Source organism: Aquarana catesbeiana, linkage group LG01 (genome assembly GCF_042186555.1).
Source record: "Aquarana catesbeiana isolate 2022-GZ linkage group LG01, ASM4218655v1, whole genome shotgun sequence".
NCBI lineage: Eukaryota > Metazoa > Chordata > Amphibia > Anura > Ranidae > Aquarana > Aquarana catesbeiana.
The window spans coordinates 170,027,449-170,046,020 of record NC_133324.1 but is presented as its reverse complement, the minus strand read 5'-3'; the positions used below and the strand labels follow the sequence as shown (position 1 = coordinate 170,046,020).

General features: G+C 42.9%; 1 protein-coding gene across 1 annotated transcript in view; it reads left to right on the top strand.

The window, feature by feature from the left end:
- ERAP1 (endoplasmic reticulum aminopeptidase 1) overlaps nt 1–18,572 on the top strand; it is a 127,214-nt gene that overhangs the window by 74,909 nt on the left and 33,733 nt on the right. The window contains exons 3-8 of the mRNA XM_073624558.1: nt 3,868–4,420; nt 9,983–10,121; nt 12,511–12,645; nt 14,950–15,070; nt 15,161–15,315; nt 18,367–18,480. Of these exons, the coding sequence (XP_073480659.1) occupies nt 3,930–4,420; nt 9,983–10,121; nt 12,511–12,645; nt 14,950–15,070; nt 15,161–15,315; nt 18,367–18,480 (1,155 nt within the window). The 5' untranslated portion in view covers nt 3,868–3,929. The remainder of the gene's footprint in view (nt 1–3,867; nt 4,421–9,982; nt 10,122–12,510; nt 12,646–14,949; nt 15,071–15,160; nt 15,316–18,366; nt 18,481–18,572) is intronic.

Below are 18,572 nucleotides of genomic sequence, written 5' to 3'. Positions count from 1 at the left end.
CCACAGGGCAGTATTCCAACATAACGACCCCAAAACACACCTCCAAGACAACCACTGCCTTGCTAAAGAAGCTGAGGGTAAAGGTGATGGACTAGCCAAGTCTGACTCCGACCTAAACCCTATTGAGCATCTGTGGGGCATCCTCAATCGGAAGGTGGAGGAGCTCAAGGTCTCTAACTTCCACCAGCTCTGTGATGTCGTCATGGAGGAGTGGAAAAGGACTCCAGTGGCAACCTGTGAAGCTCTGGTGAACTCCATGCCCAAGGGGGTTAAGGCAGTGCTGGAAAATAATGGTGGTCACACAAAATATTAACACTTTGGGCTCAATTTGGACATACTCACTTTTGTTGCTAGCGGTTTAGACATTAATGGTGTGTTGAGATATTTTAAGGGGACAGCAAATTTACACTGTTATACAAGCTGTACACTCGCTACTTTACATTGTAGCAAAGTGTAATTTAATGTTGTCACATGAAAAGATATAATAACATATTTACAAGCATGTGAGGGGTGTACTCACTTTTGTGAGATACTGTATATATAATAATAAATACACCCAGAAGTAGGATATATGGACATTTTAGCTAGGAGTCAGAAATGAAGCTATATGAAGTGGTGTAGAATGGAGATATACATCTTTTATATTAAAGTAGTACTAAAAGCTTTTTTTTTCATGGATATGATCATTTTAAATATAATGCACAATACTGGTAAAAGTTTACTTTAAATTTAATTGTAATGCCTTATATTACCTCCAGTCTGGAGAGGCCCTATAGCAAGGTAAAAAAACCTCTGCCTTTAGAACCACTCACTTCCTGCCCAGGACTACATGTCCCATGAGGCATTGCTCCTCACACATTCACATTCACAAGTTCTCAGGCACTTACTGACGTGTATGGATGGTGTACTGAACTGTATTTCCTGGGATGTAAACAAATAATGCATTCTGTATGCAGGCCAACTATTCGGCTGCCGATTAATTGATTATGAAAATAGTTGTTAACTATTTTCATAATTTATTAGTTGTCAATTAATCAATTAGTTGTTTCGGCCCTACACAGCTGTCACAAATAATCCCACTAATGTGTCTGCTACATTTATTTCCTATGATTGTCAGCTCCATCTAGTGGCCATAATGCAGTATTCTCCTGATTACGGCATTTCAGGAAAGTAGTGCATTATGGCCACTAGATGGAGCTGAAGATTACAGGAAAAAAATATTAGACACATTACAGAGGTTATTCATGCAATGTCTGTGCAAATGTTGATTATATACAGTTGTGCTCATAAGTTTACATACCCTGGCAGAATTTATTTCTTGGCCATTTTTCAGAGAATATGAATAACACAAAAACTTTCTTTCACTCATGGTTAGTGTTTGGCTGAAGCCATTTATTATCAATCAACTATGTTTACTCTTTTTACATCATAATCACAACAGAAACTATCCAAATGACCCTGATCAAAAGTTTACATACCCTGGTGATTTTGGCCTGATAACATGCACACAAGTTGACACAAAGGGGTTTGACTGGCTATTAAAGGTAACCATCCTCACCTGTGATCTGTTTGCTTGTAATTAGTGTGTGTGTATAAAAGGTCAGTGAGTTTCTGGACTCCTGACAGACCCTTGCATCTTATATCGAGTGCTGCACTGACATTTCTGGATTCTGATTCATGGGGAAAGCAAAAGAATTGTCAAAGGATCTGCGGCTAAAAGGTAGTTGAACTGTATAAAACAGGAAAGGGATTTAAAAAGATATCCAAGGACTTGAGAATGCCAATCAGCGGTGTTCAAACTCTAATCAAAAAGTGGAAAATGAGGGATTCTGTTGAAACTAAACCACGGTCAGGTAAACCAACTACAATTTGAGCCACAACTGCCAGGAAAATTGTTTGGGATGCAAAGAAAAACCCACAAATAACTTCAGGTGAAATACAGGACTCTCTGAAAACATGTGGCGTGGCTGTCTCAATATGCACAATAAGGAGCCACTTGAAGAAAGATGGGCTGCATGGTCAAGTCGTCAGAAGAAAGCCATTACTACGCAAATGCCACAAAGTATCTCGTTTACAATATGCCAAACAGCACAGAGACAAGCCTCAAACCTTCTGACACAAAGTCATTTGGAGTGATGAGACCAAAATTTTTGGCCACAACCATAAATGCTACATTTGGAGAGGAGTCAACAAGGCCTATGATGAAAGGTACACCATTGCTACTGTGACACACGGAGGTGGATCGCTGATGTTTTGGGGATGTGTGTGCTACAAAGACACAGGAAATTTGGTCAAAATTGATGGCAAGATGAATGCAGTATGTTATCAAAAAATACTGGAGGAACATTTGCATTCATCAGCCAGGAAGCTGCCCATGGGACGTACTTGGACATTTCAACATGACAATGATCCAAAACACAAGGCCAAGTCGACATGTCGTTGACTACAGCAGAATAAAGTGAAGGTTCTGGAGTGGCCATCTCAGTCTCCTGACCTCAATATCATTGAGCCACTCTGGGGAGATCTCAAACGTGCAGTTCATGCAAGACAGCCCAAGAATTTATAAGAACTGGAGGCTTTTTGCCAAGAGGAATGGGCAGCTTTACCATCTGAGAAGATAAAGAGACTCATCCACAAATACCACAAAAGACTTCAAGCTGTCATTGATGTTAAAGGGGGCAATACACGGTATTAAGAACTGGGGTATGTAAACTTTTGATTAGGGTCATTTGGGTAGTTTCTGTTGTGATTATGATTTAAAAAGAGTAAACACGGCTGATTGATAATAAATGGCTTCAGCCAAATACTAACCATGAGTGAAAGAAAAGTTTTTGTATTATTCATATTCTCTGAAAAATGGGCAAGAAATCATAAATTCTGAAAGGGAATGTAAACTATTGACACAACTGTGTGTATATATATATATATATATATATATATATATATATATATATATATATATATACCCCTCACATTTTTGTAAATATTTTATTCTATCTTTTCATGTGACAACACTGAAGAAATGACACTTTGCTACACTGTAAAGTAGTGAGTGTACAGCTTGTGTAACAGTGTAAATTTGCTGACCCCTCAAAATAACTGAACACACAGCCATTAATGTCTAAACCGTTGGCAACAAAAGTGAGTACACCCCTAAGTGAAAATGTACAAATTTGGCCCAAAGTGTCAATGTTTTGTGTGGCCACCATTATTTTCCAGCACTGCCTTAACCCTTTTGGGCATGGAGTTCACCAGAGCTTCACAGGTTGCCACTGGAGTCCTCTTCCACTCCTCCATGACAACATCACGGAGCTGGTGGATGATAGAGACTTTATGCTCCTCCACCTTCTATTTGAGGATGCCCCACAGATGCTTAATAGGGTTTAGGTCTGGAGACATGCTTGGCCAGTCCATCACCTTTACCCTCAGCTTATTTAGCAAGGCAGTGGTCAACTTGGAGGTGTGTTTGATGTTGTTATCATGTTTGATAACATGCTTGTGAGGAAAAGCTGTATGCTGTTCGTTGCTGAGACACTGCTGGCTTTGGTGACCTTTTCTATGGACTCCTCGAAACAAGTTAAGGGCCAAGTTTTACTGGCAGCAAGCCGAAGGTTTATTTTGGTTCGGGGTTTATGGACTGTTTGTGTTTTCGCATTCTGAAGAAAAGCCATTTTGTTTGCTTGTTTTAGAAAAATAAAAGACACTTTGCTTTTACAAATTCGGTAGGCTGGTGATCTTGAAGCCCAGAATATCACTATACACATACAGTATATATATGATTAATAAATAAAGATTATAGGCCATAGATGTTATGCCTATCTGTGTAATTTCTCTTTTATTGTTTCTCTTTATATCCTAAATTTCTAGGTTTACAGTGGTCTGCTGTCTGAATCCAAGCTAGTCATTGTCACCGGACAGGCAGTATAACCATGAATAGTCTTCTTTACACTGGACTTTTCTATTTGACATGGACTGCTTACTCAGTGTCCTCTGTGGCAGTCAGTGCTGGAGACATGGACAGTTCTAATGATGTGTTTCCATGGAACAATCTTAGGTTGCCTAATTATGTCATTCCTCTGCACTATGACCTTCTTATACACCCAAATCTAACCACACTCACTTTCGGTGGCCTGGCTATGATCACTGTCGTTGTCACACAGCCTACCAAATCCATCATCCTGCACAGCAAACATTTGAACATTACAAAGACTGGCATACAGAGCAAAGTTGGAAGTAGCCTGGTACAACAAGATGTACTACTTCTGGAACATCCTGCAAGTGAGCAGATTGCACTACAACCTGCCAATGCCTTGAATCCTGGGAAAAACTATACTTTGTACATTGAGTACAAAGGCTATCTTTCAGAAAGCTTCCATGGGTTTTATAAAGGTACCTACAAAACTCCAGACGGAGAAGTCAGGTAAATGTGCTTTTCGAACTCTGTGCATGAGCTGTTAGGTGTAAAAGCAATTCTTTACTTTTCAATCCTGTACATAATCTGCTGACAATACGATTATAATCAATTCACTGGTGCTTGAACTCTGTCCAATATGTCAACTTGAAAAACAGTGTTTACAATGTCTTGCTGCCATCTTGCCCTTCACATAGAGAAGGAGAAGCCAGACAATGAGAGATGGGGATGTAGATGGGGATTCCTACTTCTCACAGACAGTCAAAAGCTGCATATCGGTAGTAGATTTTCAAAGCAGATGGGAGCAATCTGCTTAGGCTGCACATTTTGGGAAATAAAGGAGATTGTTTGAAAAAACTTGGGGAAAGGAAAGTTTGATTTTAAAGAGACCATGTCACCATACCCTTAATTTCAACAACCATCTTCTAGTGCTGCACGATTAATCGTTAAAAAATTGCGATCTCAATTCAAGCCATCAAAAAAAAAAACCCAGCAAAGTCAAAGTTTATCACAACATTGCTTAGCGCTGAGATAAAAAAAAAACCATTGTATCATTTGGTTCTTTTAGATCAAAGGGATGAACTTCGGTCTGTAAATGAGGCCAGTTTAACCACCTAAAGACTAACCCCCAAACATTATATATATTTTTTTAACAGAAACCCTAGAGCAGTGGTTCTCAACCTGGGGGTCGAATGATGATTTGACAAAGGTTCACCGTATCCTGGGCTGTTCCTGAAGCCTGCACCGCTCTCCCAGTCTTTTTGTGTCCGCCCAGCAGGGCTGTCCCTGGAGCCTGTGTCCGCCCAGCTAGGGCTGTTCCTGGAGCCCGCGGCCGCCCACTCAGCCACTTTGCAATCGCCCATTCATGGCATGGCTGGGGGGGGCAGAGACTAGAGGTCATCTGACTGGTGAGAAATGGGAAGTGGAAGGGGCTGGAGGAGATCCTATCTCCTGATTTCGGCATCGGTGTCACTGCTATGAGACACCACAAAGTTGGAGACACAGTGAGTAACACTACCTGTGATTATAGCTGCCATTAAAAGTCCCCACTACAGTTCTCAGATCAGCAGATGACCTCGATCAAGAGCACCTAAGTTGGCTGATCAGAACTCCCCTCAGCATTGCCACTCATCCCAACTCCCCGTCAGCAGTGCCACTCATCCCATTCCCCCCACCAAGGAGTAAGAGAAGGAATAAAAATAGAGAATACATGGAGAGGAGAGGAAAAGAGGGGGAGGAACAAAGAAAAAGGGAGAGAAAGAATAAGAGAAAGAACAGGAAAGACGGCTAGAGAGAGGGATGGGGGGGGAATCAAGAAATCAGGATAGAGAGAGATAAAAGGGAAAGAAAGGAGAACATAGGTAGAGTTTTTACATCCTTAAATGTACCATAAGGGGTTTTAATACTGTACGAGTGGAAGGGACTCAGGGAGCGCTAAATGTCCATGGGTTAGGGGCACAAATTACTTGTCTTGCCTTGCGTGCTGACAACCCATGCTACGAACATAATTTTACTGTTAGGGGTCCCCACCACTTGGGAAATTTTATCAAGGGGTCACGGCAATAGAAAGAATAAAATGGCGGTCGTTGCAATGTTTTATGTCACACTGTATTTGCGCAGCGGTCTTTCAAACACAATTTTTTGGGAAAAGATGCACTTCAATGAATTAAAAAACTAAACAGTAAAGTAAGCCCATTTTTTTGTATAATGTGAAAGATGATGTTACGCCGAGAATCGTGAGAGAATTGTGATCTTTATTCTAAGCAAAAAAATTGCAATTCTCATTTTTTCCAGAATCGTGCAGCTCTACCATCTTCCCATATTGTTATATATGCATTTGACATATTTGCATGTCATTTGTCTGTAAAAGCCTTCCTTGTGTAAACATCCAAAAGCCCCGAAACTGCTGCTGGGATGCTGCCATTTTGGATGTCAGTAGAACCCAAAAGACTCAAGTGATATTTAATAGTAGTCCGCTTTGCTGCTACCCCAGCAGCTATATAAAGGGTTATGTAGAGAGAAGTGGGGAGGGGGAAAGGAGCTAGGACTGCACAGACAGTAAATAGACACTCCCAGAAAAGGAGGGGGGTTATAACATGGCAGGAAGGATAGGAAACTCTGGCTGTGCTAGGAAATTGACTCTTCCTGAACAAGTCAAATTTGCTAAAAAGTTCACAATATTTTATGGAAAGGAAAATGCTGCAAATAAGCATATCTAATGCTTGATTTTTCTGTGGTTTCATCTGAAAATTTGTTTGTCCGAGACAGGGTCTCTTTAACAAATAAATCTGGGCTAATTTACAAAACAAATGAGCACAGAAAACTAGAGAAAAAAATAAAACAATTACCCATAGAAATGAACCTTTACTCATCATTCAGATTGTGGCAAAAATTAGCTTGGAGTTCAACTTTAAATTATATAAATTGGAGCTAAAACCAAGTCCAATTTTTTTTGCAACTCCAGCCCAAATTTTTTTTTTTGTTTTTTGTTTATTTTGAGTCGTAAAGGGTTAGAACCTCTGTCAAGTTTTTGTTGCTCTGTGTCTCCATTGGGGATTATTTTTTCTTAATTCCATTACTGGTAACTACTGGGGGCACAGAGAGCAGTTAAAGTGACACTAAATGATATCTTTATTCTTCAAGAAAACCCATATCAATCCACTACCTAATGGCTTTGCAATCTATATTTTATCAAACTGTTTCTTACTGTGTTTTTCTGGCTCCTTGTAATATCCTTCATGAGCTCCCAAACCTCTCCATTTGCTTTCACTTCCATTCGTTCGGAATGAGCATTGCACGTTAGTTGCAGTCACATGGACCTCTCTATGCGCTCTACAAATCCCATAGTCCATAGTAGGAGTAGGCAACCTTTTGAGCACAGTGTGCCGAAAAATGTTTTCAAAGAAATTGAGCATGCCGATTTTATAACAAAAAATTGTTAACTTCATACTCTCAATCAAGAAAAGGATTTTTATAAAGTAAATGCTGTAAACTACTTGAGTAATAGTGACTAATTAACATCCTGCACTCTCATGCCTCAGATCAGCCCCAATTCCTGCACCATCACACCTCAGACCACGGTACCCCCTGCAAATCTGTTCCCCCACTGTACTACCCTGCACATCTGCCCCACCTCTGGTACCCCCTGCTCATCTGTCCCACCACTGTAACCCCCTGCACATGTGCCCCACCACTGTACCACCCTGCTCTTCTGTCCCACCACTGTAACCCCCTGCACATGTGCCCCACCACTGTACCACCCTGCTCTTCTGTCCCACCACTGTAACCCCTCCCGCTCATCTGCCCCACCACTGTAACCCCCTTTCTCATCTGCCCCACCACTGTTCCCCCTGCTCTTCTATCCTACCTCTGTATCCCCCTGCTCTTCTGCTCCACTTCTGTACCTCCTGCTCTTCTGCCACACCACTGTAACCCCCTGCTCATCTGTCCCACTAATGCACCTCCCTTTCACATCTGCCCAACACAGAACCCCCTGTTTATCTTTTCCACCACTGTAACCCCCTTCTCATCTGGCACAACACTGAACCCCCCCTGCTCATCTGTCCCACCACTGTAACCCCCTGCTCATCTTGCCCTATCACTGTACTGTAGTCTTCTGTCTCACTGCTGAACCCCCTTCTCATCTCTCCCACCTTTGTACCTCCTGCACTTCTGCCCCACCACTGTACCCCGCTGAACATCTGCCCTACCGCTGAACCCCTTTCTCATCGCACCCACCACTGTAACCCTTTTTTCATCTGCCCCACCACTTTAGCTCCTGCACATCTGCCTCGCCTCTGTATCCCCCTGCTCTTCTGCCCCACCACTGTAACCTCCTTTCTCCTCTGCCCTGCAACTGTACCCCCTGCATAACTGTCCCACCTCTGTACCCCCCTGCTCTTCTGCCCCAGCAGTGTAACCCCCTAACCCCATTGCTCATCTGGCCCATCACTGACCCCCCCCCCGCTCCTCTGTCCTACCACTGTAACTCCCTGCTCATTTGCCCCCATCACTGTAACCCCCTTGCTTTTCTGTCCCACTGCTGAACCCCCTTCTCATCTCTTCCACTACTGTACCCCCTGCACATCTGCCCCACTTTCATACTCTCCTGCTCTTTTGTCTCACTACTAAACCCCCCAGCTCATCTTTTTCCTGACCGCTGTACACTCCTACTCATCTGCTTCACTGCTGTACCCTCTTCTCATCTATGATATGCGCGATATGCAGAGTGGTGCAAGGAAGTAGAGATGAGACACAACTACCTGTCGTGGCACACTCATCCCTGCTGATCCACCTCTCGCATCCAACCCACGTTCTTTTATGTGATGTCACATACAAGCATCTCAAAATGGATACGGAATGATGAGCTCAGGTCAGGGGCATGTTCTGAAAGCAGTGGGCCTGTGTGCAAGATCGTGCCCACTGCAGCAAAATTTGTTGTGATTTTCATTGCACTGAATACTGGCTTTGGCTCAAAGGGACACAGAGTGCTGGGGTTCAAAAGTAAGTGACGCAGAGTTCAGAGGTTGGGAGTAGGTCATGTAGAGGTTGGTAGTAGTAGATGCAGATATATATATATATATATATATATATATATATATATATATATAAATATATAAATTTTTTTTTTTTTTTTTTCAACAAAGTTCCCAGAAGCTCAACAGTAATTCCACAAACTGTCACCTGATTGTGGTTTTCTCAATCACAGTAAAATCCCTTCTTTCTGAGATTGGTAGTGGCAACCAAGCGAGTCATCTTCCTCCAGATGGTGGGCAGGAATAGCAGGACTGTGATTGGTTTGGCAGTGGCCAATCACAGTCCTCCTCCTCCTGGAAACAGGGACCGCCCCCCTAGCAGAACTGTACCCAGTCTGTTCTCCATCACAAAATCTGACGATCGCAGCTACAACAAAGTTAGATAACCAATCAATGTTTCCCATTGTTTACAATGTGTGGGGGCACAGTGCGTTCCCCCCAGTGCAGATGCGGCATGGGGAATTGTGAGACTGGAATGCATTAGTGTCTCATTGACACTTCCCTGCACTGCTCTGCTGATGGGGAGGGAGTCGAGTGCCGGCAAAATAGCCGTTTGAGGCACCAGTGCCGGGGGTTGCCTACCCCTGGTCCATAGTATTCTAAGTTGGGAGTAAGCAAGAAAGTGTGGCTATGTTCCTACATACAGTACAGTGGGAAGGTGGAGAACAAATGTAGCCACCCTGTAACAGGAAGCTGCATTACGGCAATAAAAAAAAGCATATTGGAGGAGGCCGGGAGCAAAAGAATGTCCTTTTTATGTTCTCTTCTTTTAAACCAGTTTAGTGTCACTTTCATACCTTGCAGAGGTTCTAACCCTTCATGCTGTGCTCATAATTGGAAAAAGATCTGTGTATTAGTTCTCCTTGTTAGCATTGGCCCGTATCCAATACAGTTATAGTTGTCAAATTAAGAGTATACCCAGGCTGCAGTGAATTATACACAGATTTGGTCTAATTATCCCCACAGAAATGTAAACCAGTCCTCTAATGCTATATGTAGCAACCATAATATACGTCCTGTATAACATTTCTTCCAGAGTTCTGGCTTCAACCCAGTTTGAGCCCACAGCAGCACGGATGGCTTTCCCTTGTTTTGATGAGCCCGCCTTCAAAGCCACCTTCTCCATAAAGATACGGCGAGAAGCAAGACACAGTGCTGTGTCCAATATGCCTATAGTAAGTACCTTTTATGTCAAATGGTGAAAGACAGCTGAACGTCCTGTATTGGCCATGTAAAGAACTATGCTGTATTCATTGCTTACCATTCTTTGAAACCCAGTTAATTTTGAATAGATGCCACAGTTGTCATCATTTGCTCCCATGTTTGTAGGTTGAAGAGGGGTTTCACCTTGGGGGTGGCCTGAGGAGAGGACTTCTGTTTTTACAATGAACTTTAAAGTTCACTGGAGACACATTAAAGTGGTTGTAAACCCTTCCATCTAACCAGTGAAGTGACTGCCCTTAGGTGATACACAGAGATGAAACAAATCCTCCTACAAGTTGTACCTGTTTATCTGCAGCACTTTCATTACATCTATTCAAAGTTGTAAATTTTCAAGTTTGTCTGAGAGTTCAGAAAGAGGGACGGGGAGTTGAAGTCTGCAGAGCTCAGTGAAGAGAGCTCTAAGAGCTGATTGGAGGGAAGGGACACACCCCCTCCACACAGCACCCAGGAACAGAGCTGAGGCTGTCAATCAGCTGAAGGTCTGTCCCCTATCATTATTTGTCTCTTGGTAGTAGAAAAACTTGTCAGAAGTGATTACTACTGATCGAAGAGGTCCAAAACAGCAGACAAAAGTGACACTAGGCCTGGTTCACACCTATGCATTTTTACTGTGTTTTCAGTTTTGCAGAAACACACTACAGTCCATTTAATATGGTTTTCTATGGATGTAGTTCACATCTGTGCATTTTATGGAAAGGGTCAGGGACTTTTTTCTGGTTTTTGGTCCCATAGGCTTCAATGGATCAAAAGCGTGTATTGAAAAACTCAAAATGCACCTTGAATATGCAAACTGCAACCTGCATAGGTGTGAATCAGGCCTTATTGCACTGTAGAAGGATATGCTTGTTCATATTTCATGTCTTAAGTTTGCAACCACTTTTAATAGTAGTGCCATTCACTTTAGTCAGTAATGCCAACATCTGGGATCCTGGGCACTACCATTTTCAATTTTTTCAGTTATGACCTTGCCTTGGTAACCATTGCTTGTGAGACAGTAACCAGCATGCCAGGACTTATACTGAAACCAAATGCACTGGGTAGAGGCTCAAGCATATTAACATGCCTCCTCTTCTAATACTTCAGAGCAGGGCACAGTAATACACCAAAGGGCTCATGCACAGAAGTTCAGCAGAATTTTGTATCATGTTGCTTGGAAAAATCTGGGTAAGTATTTGATATCCTCATTGGTATTGGCTTGTGATGCTGGTAGGATTATTGATCGGTTCTCTTAAGAGTTGCTACTCATGAACCTCAGACAGATACTCTGGGTTTTCTAGACCACCGGTACTTCCAAGTGGCAGTTGGGTTAGACTTCTTCCTTAAATTACCTCAAAGGCTGTGTCAGTTTCTCTGGTGTAATGTCTTCATTATCACCATACCTGGAAACTCTCTGGATTTAGCCTGGAGACTCCAGATAATCAGCTTGCCTACCACATCTTTGGGCCTCTAGGAGTTTCCTCTACCTCAGCCACTCTAAGCTGACAGGAGTAGTGACAGAAATGTTACTACTCCTGTCAGATAATGGAGTGGTAGAGAGAGCTTTTCAGTGGAGCATGGTTACTCTGCCTTGTTCCATTCTAAGGTCCACTAATTTTCAAAAGTTCAGAGGTATGATTATCAGAAGCAGGAAACAAAGGCCTTTCACTAGCTGATCATGCGATAATGATCTGATAATGTGTCTGGTACAGGTATTATTACTTGTTGAATTAAGGTCACAAGTTGTGGAATATACCTGGAACAGTACTTTTTCTATATAGTGAAATGGAAAGGTATACCTATATAAGGAGTAACAGATTCCATCTACCACACATGAAAGATCAGCTATCTTCATGGTATTTTATTTATTTCAGGTTCTTATATAGCGCTGTCAATTTACGCAGCGTTTTACATATATATTATACATTCACATCAGTCCCTACCCTCATGGAGCTTACAATCTAAGATACCTAACGCACATTCATACACACACACATACTAGGGCTAATTTAGACAGGAGCCAATTAAACTACCAGCATGTCTTTGGCGTGTGGAAGGAAACCCATGCAGGTAGTAAACTCCAGGCATGCAGTGCTGTGGTTGGGATTCAAACCAACAACCCTAGTGCTGCTAGCTGGGGGTGCTAACTGCTTAGTCACTGTGCTACAACCACATCTGTTGAAAGAGGGATCACCACCTCAAAAATTTGGAAAAGGACTTTTTGAAGAGTATATAGACCTCATATTATAAGCGGTAAAATCCACAGAGCTATCCACACCAATTGCTTGGGGCATCCAACAATTGTCTTTATGTATAATCCACATTCTCCTGACTCACCAAATTCTGGAACATTTCTCTATCCAGGTGAAGAGTGTAAAACTGGACGGCGGGATCCTAGAAGACCACTTTGATGTCAGTGTGAAGATGAGCACATATCTTGTAGCATTTATTGTTTCAGACTTCAAGTCCATAAGTCAGGTGACAAACCGTGGCGTGAAGGTAAGGAGTAAATTCCAGGCACATATGAAAAATTATTTAATGCAGTTGTGTATCCCTTTACAGTAATTAAATGTATTTGATATACAACTGGCATGCATATCTCTGAGCGGTTTTGATATCAGTCCCCTGTTATCCCTTGCACAGCATCAAACACATGGGCAGAGGGAGGGTTATCACCAGGAGCCAATCAGGCTCTGCTGCACGCAGAAGTGCTAACAGGGATCATACTGACAGGAGTAAGAGAAGTGAACAGAGGGATGACTTACCATGGTGTTTCTGCTAACTCATTAAGAGCTTTCCACTTTAGGCCTAGAAACGACACCACTATATCCCTTTACTCCAACAAATAAAGTGGTGTCAACCTCCTGGTTCTGCACTTTGTTAAAGTTGTATCAAATTACAAATGTAGCTGGGCATATTTACAAACCCTTTGGCAGATAATACAGTCCACATATATTTATTTCAGCCATGTATATAGATGTCTTCCCGCACGACAAGTGCTCCAAAGTAGCTCAAGAACCTTTTCGGTTGTGGACATTGCACATTTTGCCAGCAAAACACGCGTCTGCTAACCGCGATTGGGGTGTCATTAACAATTCACATTTGCGGGTTTTCTGAAAAAAACACGCGCTTGCGTTGCCATTTAGGCAGCATTAGCATCTGCACTTTTCTGAAAGCACGCAGCCAGCACAGAAAATGCATGCTTTGCTATGCATTTCAAAAACGCAAGGCAATGCCCAAATACGCGGTGTGCTCATGGTGCCATGAAAATGTGGCCTAATTGTTAATGACACCCCAATCATGCTTAGCAGACGTGTGTTTTGCAGCATGACAAAATGCACTACAAATGTGCCAAAACACGCACTGAAAAAACATGTAGCTAAGAACATGTTTTAGAGCTACTTTGGGACAATTGTTTCAGGTAGGGTAGCCTATTCAAGTGAATGGGCTGCCCTTTGTGCGGTGCACGTCTACTCTTGAAAAACGTGCAAAAAAACGCGAGCGAGAACACACGTATCCGCTACGCTCACATGTGAATGGAATGGGCTTGGGAGGACATTTTTAGGCAGCAAGGAAGACCAGGGAGGAGAGGTGAGGGTTCAAAAAAAATAAACATTGATCCATCAAAGTCACATAGGAATGCTTCTGATCAGTAAAGTCACTTCATGTTCTGAAATGGTGGGGTTTTGGTGATTCCCTTCTGGCCTGGATTTTGGCCCTATATTCCTCCCCCTCCGCCAAAGTGAGTATGCTGGATTGTACTCCAAACCCTTTCAGATTTTCAGAGGGACACATGAAGGCTGCCCCCTTTTTCCTATTATTTTTATTCTTGCTTTGAAGCCCTTGGCCTTAGCACTTAGCAATAGAGCACTATAGCACTCGAGTGAACCCCAATATAATAGGAGTTGTTAATGCTGGAGTGCACTATAAAGTAAACCTATTTGCTGACTGTTCTCTCATAGTCCTCACAAATCCTCTTCTCACCCTTCCAAACCTGCAAAGCACCTTAGCACAGTTTACTACTATCTCAGGTCTTCAAGTGAACCCTTTTAAATCCACGGCTTTAAGTATTATCTTGTCTAACAATATGGTATTGTATCTCCAGCCTCGTTCCTCATATCGCTGAGTGACTGCGTCCTTGAATTACTTAAACTGACATGCTGATACGATTCCCTTTTTGCTGCTAACTACTACATTTTATTGTGCTCTTTGACCTTCCTTATGCAGTCATGGAAATTCCCCTCTTTCTATTTCACACAATTTTGTTAGACATAAAAAAATTGAAACCATTTTGTTTCTAAGGCTGCATTCACACCTGAGCATTTCAAAAACGTGCGTTTTTACCGCAATTTTGTCGTGATTTTTACAGCGATTTTGCAGTGTTTTTGTACACGTCACCAATGTAAAGAGCAGAAAAACACTTGTAATCTGCCCCAAAGAAGCTCATGTTCTTTTTTGAGCTTAAGGAGTTTTTCAGGCGTTTTGCTTCAGGTGACAAAACACTCAGATGCCAACAGGTGCCATTGAAATTAATGGGATTTTGCTTGTTGGGCATTTTTCAGGTGTTTTTTCGGGCATTTTACAAGCGTTTTATGAGCTGAAAACGCTCAGGTGTGAATGCAGCCTAAAGGGTTTCCGCTTTTTGAAAATGTATATTGTTTAGGTGTTTAAAGTCATTTCTAGCAAAAAATGCTGATTTTAAGATGTTTGTAAGAAATTATTAAACTAGATAAGCGGTTACATTGTAGGTCAAAAGCTGGATGTGTTTTACGTTCTGTATGATTTTTCTGCTTCCGTTTTTAGATATCAGTTTACACCGTTCCCCACAAGATAGAGCAGGCTACGTATGCTTTAGGTGCAGCAGTAAAACTTTTGGACTTTTATGAAGAATATTTCCGTATTCCATATCCATTGCCAAAACAAGGTACTGTGTTTCTGCCTGGTGTGGGAATCTTTTCTAAGGTTGGTAGTATGTGTTGCTAGTGTTGATAATGGACTGTTTCTTGTTTTAAAGATCTTGCTGCAATTCCTGACTTTCAGTCCGGTGCAATGGAAAACTGGGGCTTAACAACATACCGAGAGTCCTCATTATTGTTTGACCCAAAGACATCCACAGCCTCTAGTAAACTCTGGATCACAATGGTCATTGCTCATGAACTGGCGCACCAGGTGGGTAGGGACTTAGCTATAAAGTTGCTTGTTGACTGTAAACCAGCTGCTGAAAATCCTGTCAAAGGGTTCTTGATTAATACCATTTTATATAGGGGTTGATTTCCTAAAGGCAACAAGATTGTTTGCTTTGCAAGAGAAGTTGTACTTTTTGAAAAATGTTCCTGAGCTTAGTGAATGTGGCGAAGCTCTGCTGACTTCCATCATCCAATCATGTGTAAGCAAAAATGATGTTTTATTTTTTTATTTTTGCATGTGATTGGTTATTTTTTGTAAAGTGAAATTTTTCCCTTGCAAATTGAACAGACTATTTGCTGTTTTAATAAATCAACCCTATTGTGTTCCCTTAACTTCTTGTCTGTTTTGAAATGCCATCTTTATTCTTCCCTGTCCAATTGACACCCGTAATCATCCTATTTATATTTCTAAAGCATTTATAGAACCTCTTACCTACCAACTGTACTTTTGACCTGTTGGAGCTAACATTGTCAACCGAATTTCTGCTCAGTTTTTCCTTCCTGCACTTTTAGATTGGATCATGCACAACTACTTTCTTAGAGGGCCAGAAACTGTGCTCTCTAAAACTACTACTACATAGAAACATACATAGAAACATAGAAAAGTGACAGCAGAAAAAGACTGAGTAGTCCATCTCATATGCCCATTTTTTTATTTTTTATTTTTATGACTGTTCCACAACCTCTGCTGTAGTAAAATAATACTTTTTCAAGATTAGTTTTAAACTTCCCTCCAGTTAGTTTGAGGTCATGTCCCCGTGTTCTTAATTTTGGTTTCATATTGAAAAACTGCCCTCCTGAATCTTATTCACCCCCTAAATTATTTAAAGCGGAGTTCCACCCAAAAGTGGAACTTCCGCTTTAAGGACTCCTGACCCCCTGACATACCATTTGGCATGTCATTTTTGGGGGGGGGGGGGTGGCTGGTACCTAGTACTCACTATTTAGTTACAGAGACCCAGGGTGATGGGTGGGTGCCGCCAGGGGTTCTGCCCACACCTGCACTGGGAACCGCTTCTCTCAGGGTATCACTGCTGCCCGATCAAGTGTAATGGAAAGGCAGATCTCCCTCCTAGTCCTGTCCAGTGCCCAAACAGCCTATGTCTTTTCTGCGTGAGGCATCCCAGAGAAGGGGAGGCTTCAAAGCAGGCCCTGGACTGGACGGTGGGGTGCAGAGGAGGCCCTGGACTGGGAGGAGGGGTGCGGAGTAGGCCCTGGGCTGGGGGGGGTGCAGAGGAGGCCCTGGACTGGGGGGTGCAGTGAAGGCCCTGGACTGGGGGGTGCAGTGAAGGCCCTGGACTGGGGGGTGCAGTGAAGGCCCTGGGCTGAGGGGGGTGCACAAGATGCCCTGGACTGGGGGGGGGCCCAATCCAGGGCCCCCCAATCCAGGGCTCCAAAGCCTGTTCACAACATAAACAGGGACATTTATCAATTGTCGCAAGTAATACCAAACGGGAGCAGAGAGACAGGTTGTGTGATAGATTTATTAAAGAAGAAGTACAGCCAAAGCCTGTTTAGTTGTACTTCTCCTGTTGATCACAGCAGTGCAGATTGTTTTGCACTCCTGTGACCCATTTTCAGCTGACAGTGGGCTTAAGCCTGCTGTCAGGTGATGTCACAGAGTCGGTCCAGGCTGGGGAAAGATTGCAACCATATGAATGGGATCCACTCACATGCCTGGACCGGCACCCAGCTCAGGCTCTCAGCAAGCCAGGGAGAGCCTGGGCTGGCCACTTCTGCCCCCTCCACAGCCCAATGTTTCAGTGAGCACCGGGAGGGGGAGGGGGTAAAGCAGAGAGCCAGAGACTGACAGCCACCGACTAGTAATGGCTTTGATCAGTGATTTTTAGCGGTACTGCGACATTGCGGTGGACAGATCGGACACTTTTGAGACCATTGACATTTATACAGCGATCAGTGCTATAAAAATGCACTGATTACTGTATAAATGACACTGTCAGGGAAGGTGTTCACACTAGGGGGCGATCAAGGGGTTAAATGTGTTCCCTAGTTAGTGTTTCTAACTGTATGGGGATAGGACTGACTGGGGAAGGCGACATATCGTTGTTCCTACTTACTAGGAACAAACAATATGTCTCATCTCCCCTGACAGAACAAGGATTTGTGTGTTTACACACACAAATCCCCGTGCTGGCTCTCGTGCCCACGATCGCGCTTGCCAGCCATGCGCATCGGGTACCCCACCATGCAGCGGGCACGCGCGCCTCCGGGGGGCTGTTAAACGGGACAACGTACCAATACGTTGTTTCACGGGAACGTGCCACTTGCTGACGTATATCGGTGTGAGCCGGTCTGCAAGTGGTTAAAATGAGTGTGCTCAGGTTTGTACAGTCTGCTACATACTCGCTTGTGGCACAGTCATTAAAGCATATGGCCCTTTCAGATCCTCCCACTGTTGATGTAATCTGATCACACCCACAGCGTTGGCATGGCGCCGCTATATTGCCACATACCATTTTTCTTGGGGGTGCAAAAAAATGTCCAGCCGCGGGTGCCAGATGTGCTATCTACACCACTGCAGAGACCGTAATTGTATGTACTGTACACTGTGGATCCAATGTACTCTTTCCATGGGGTCAAAGCAGTTAACCTCTTAAGTGCTGGGATTTTCTATGGGCCTCTAAAGATACAGTTCACCAGATGATACTATATCAACCTTAAAACCCCACCAATCCATCCCCTGAATTGATTGTTATCCAAATGGTCAGGCCATAATTTTAGATTGCAGCTATAGATGGCATTGCAGACAAACGTCTTGAGCTCCTGCTTAGGTGAAGAGTGCTGGACATTGGAATTAATAAGGCTTGTGTACATGGGCATTGTTTACTTACATTTAATGTGTATTTAAATGTATCCTGACAACTTAGACAACACCCGTGTGCACAACCCCTAAGCAGTGTTGAAATTCTTCATTCTCTGCACATTGTGATACTCCAGGAATCCATGGTATATTACACAAGCTCTGTGTCTTAAATGTATGAGGTCTTGCTAACGCTGACTTTACTTTCTTCAGTGGTTTGGGAACTTGGTGACAATGGACTGGTGGAACGATCTGTGGTTGAATGAAGGTTTTGCAAAGTTTATGGAGTATATCGCTGTCAACATCACCTATCCAGAGCTACAAGTTGTAAGTTCCACACTGATGAGTGCAGCTCACTATTGTGCATAATTAGACCTCTCAAACTGTTGTAAGCACTTATTCAATATGTCCTTAAAGGG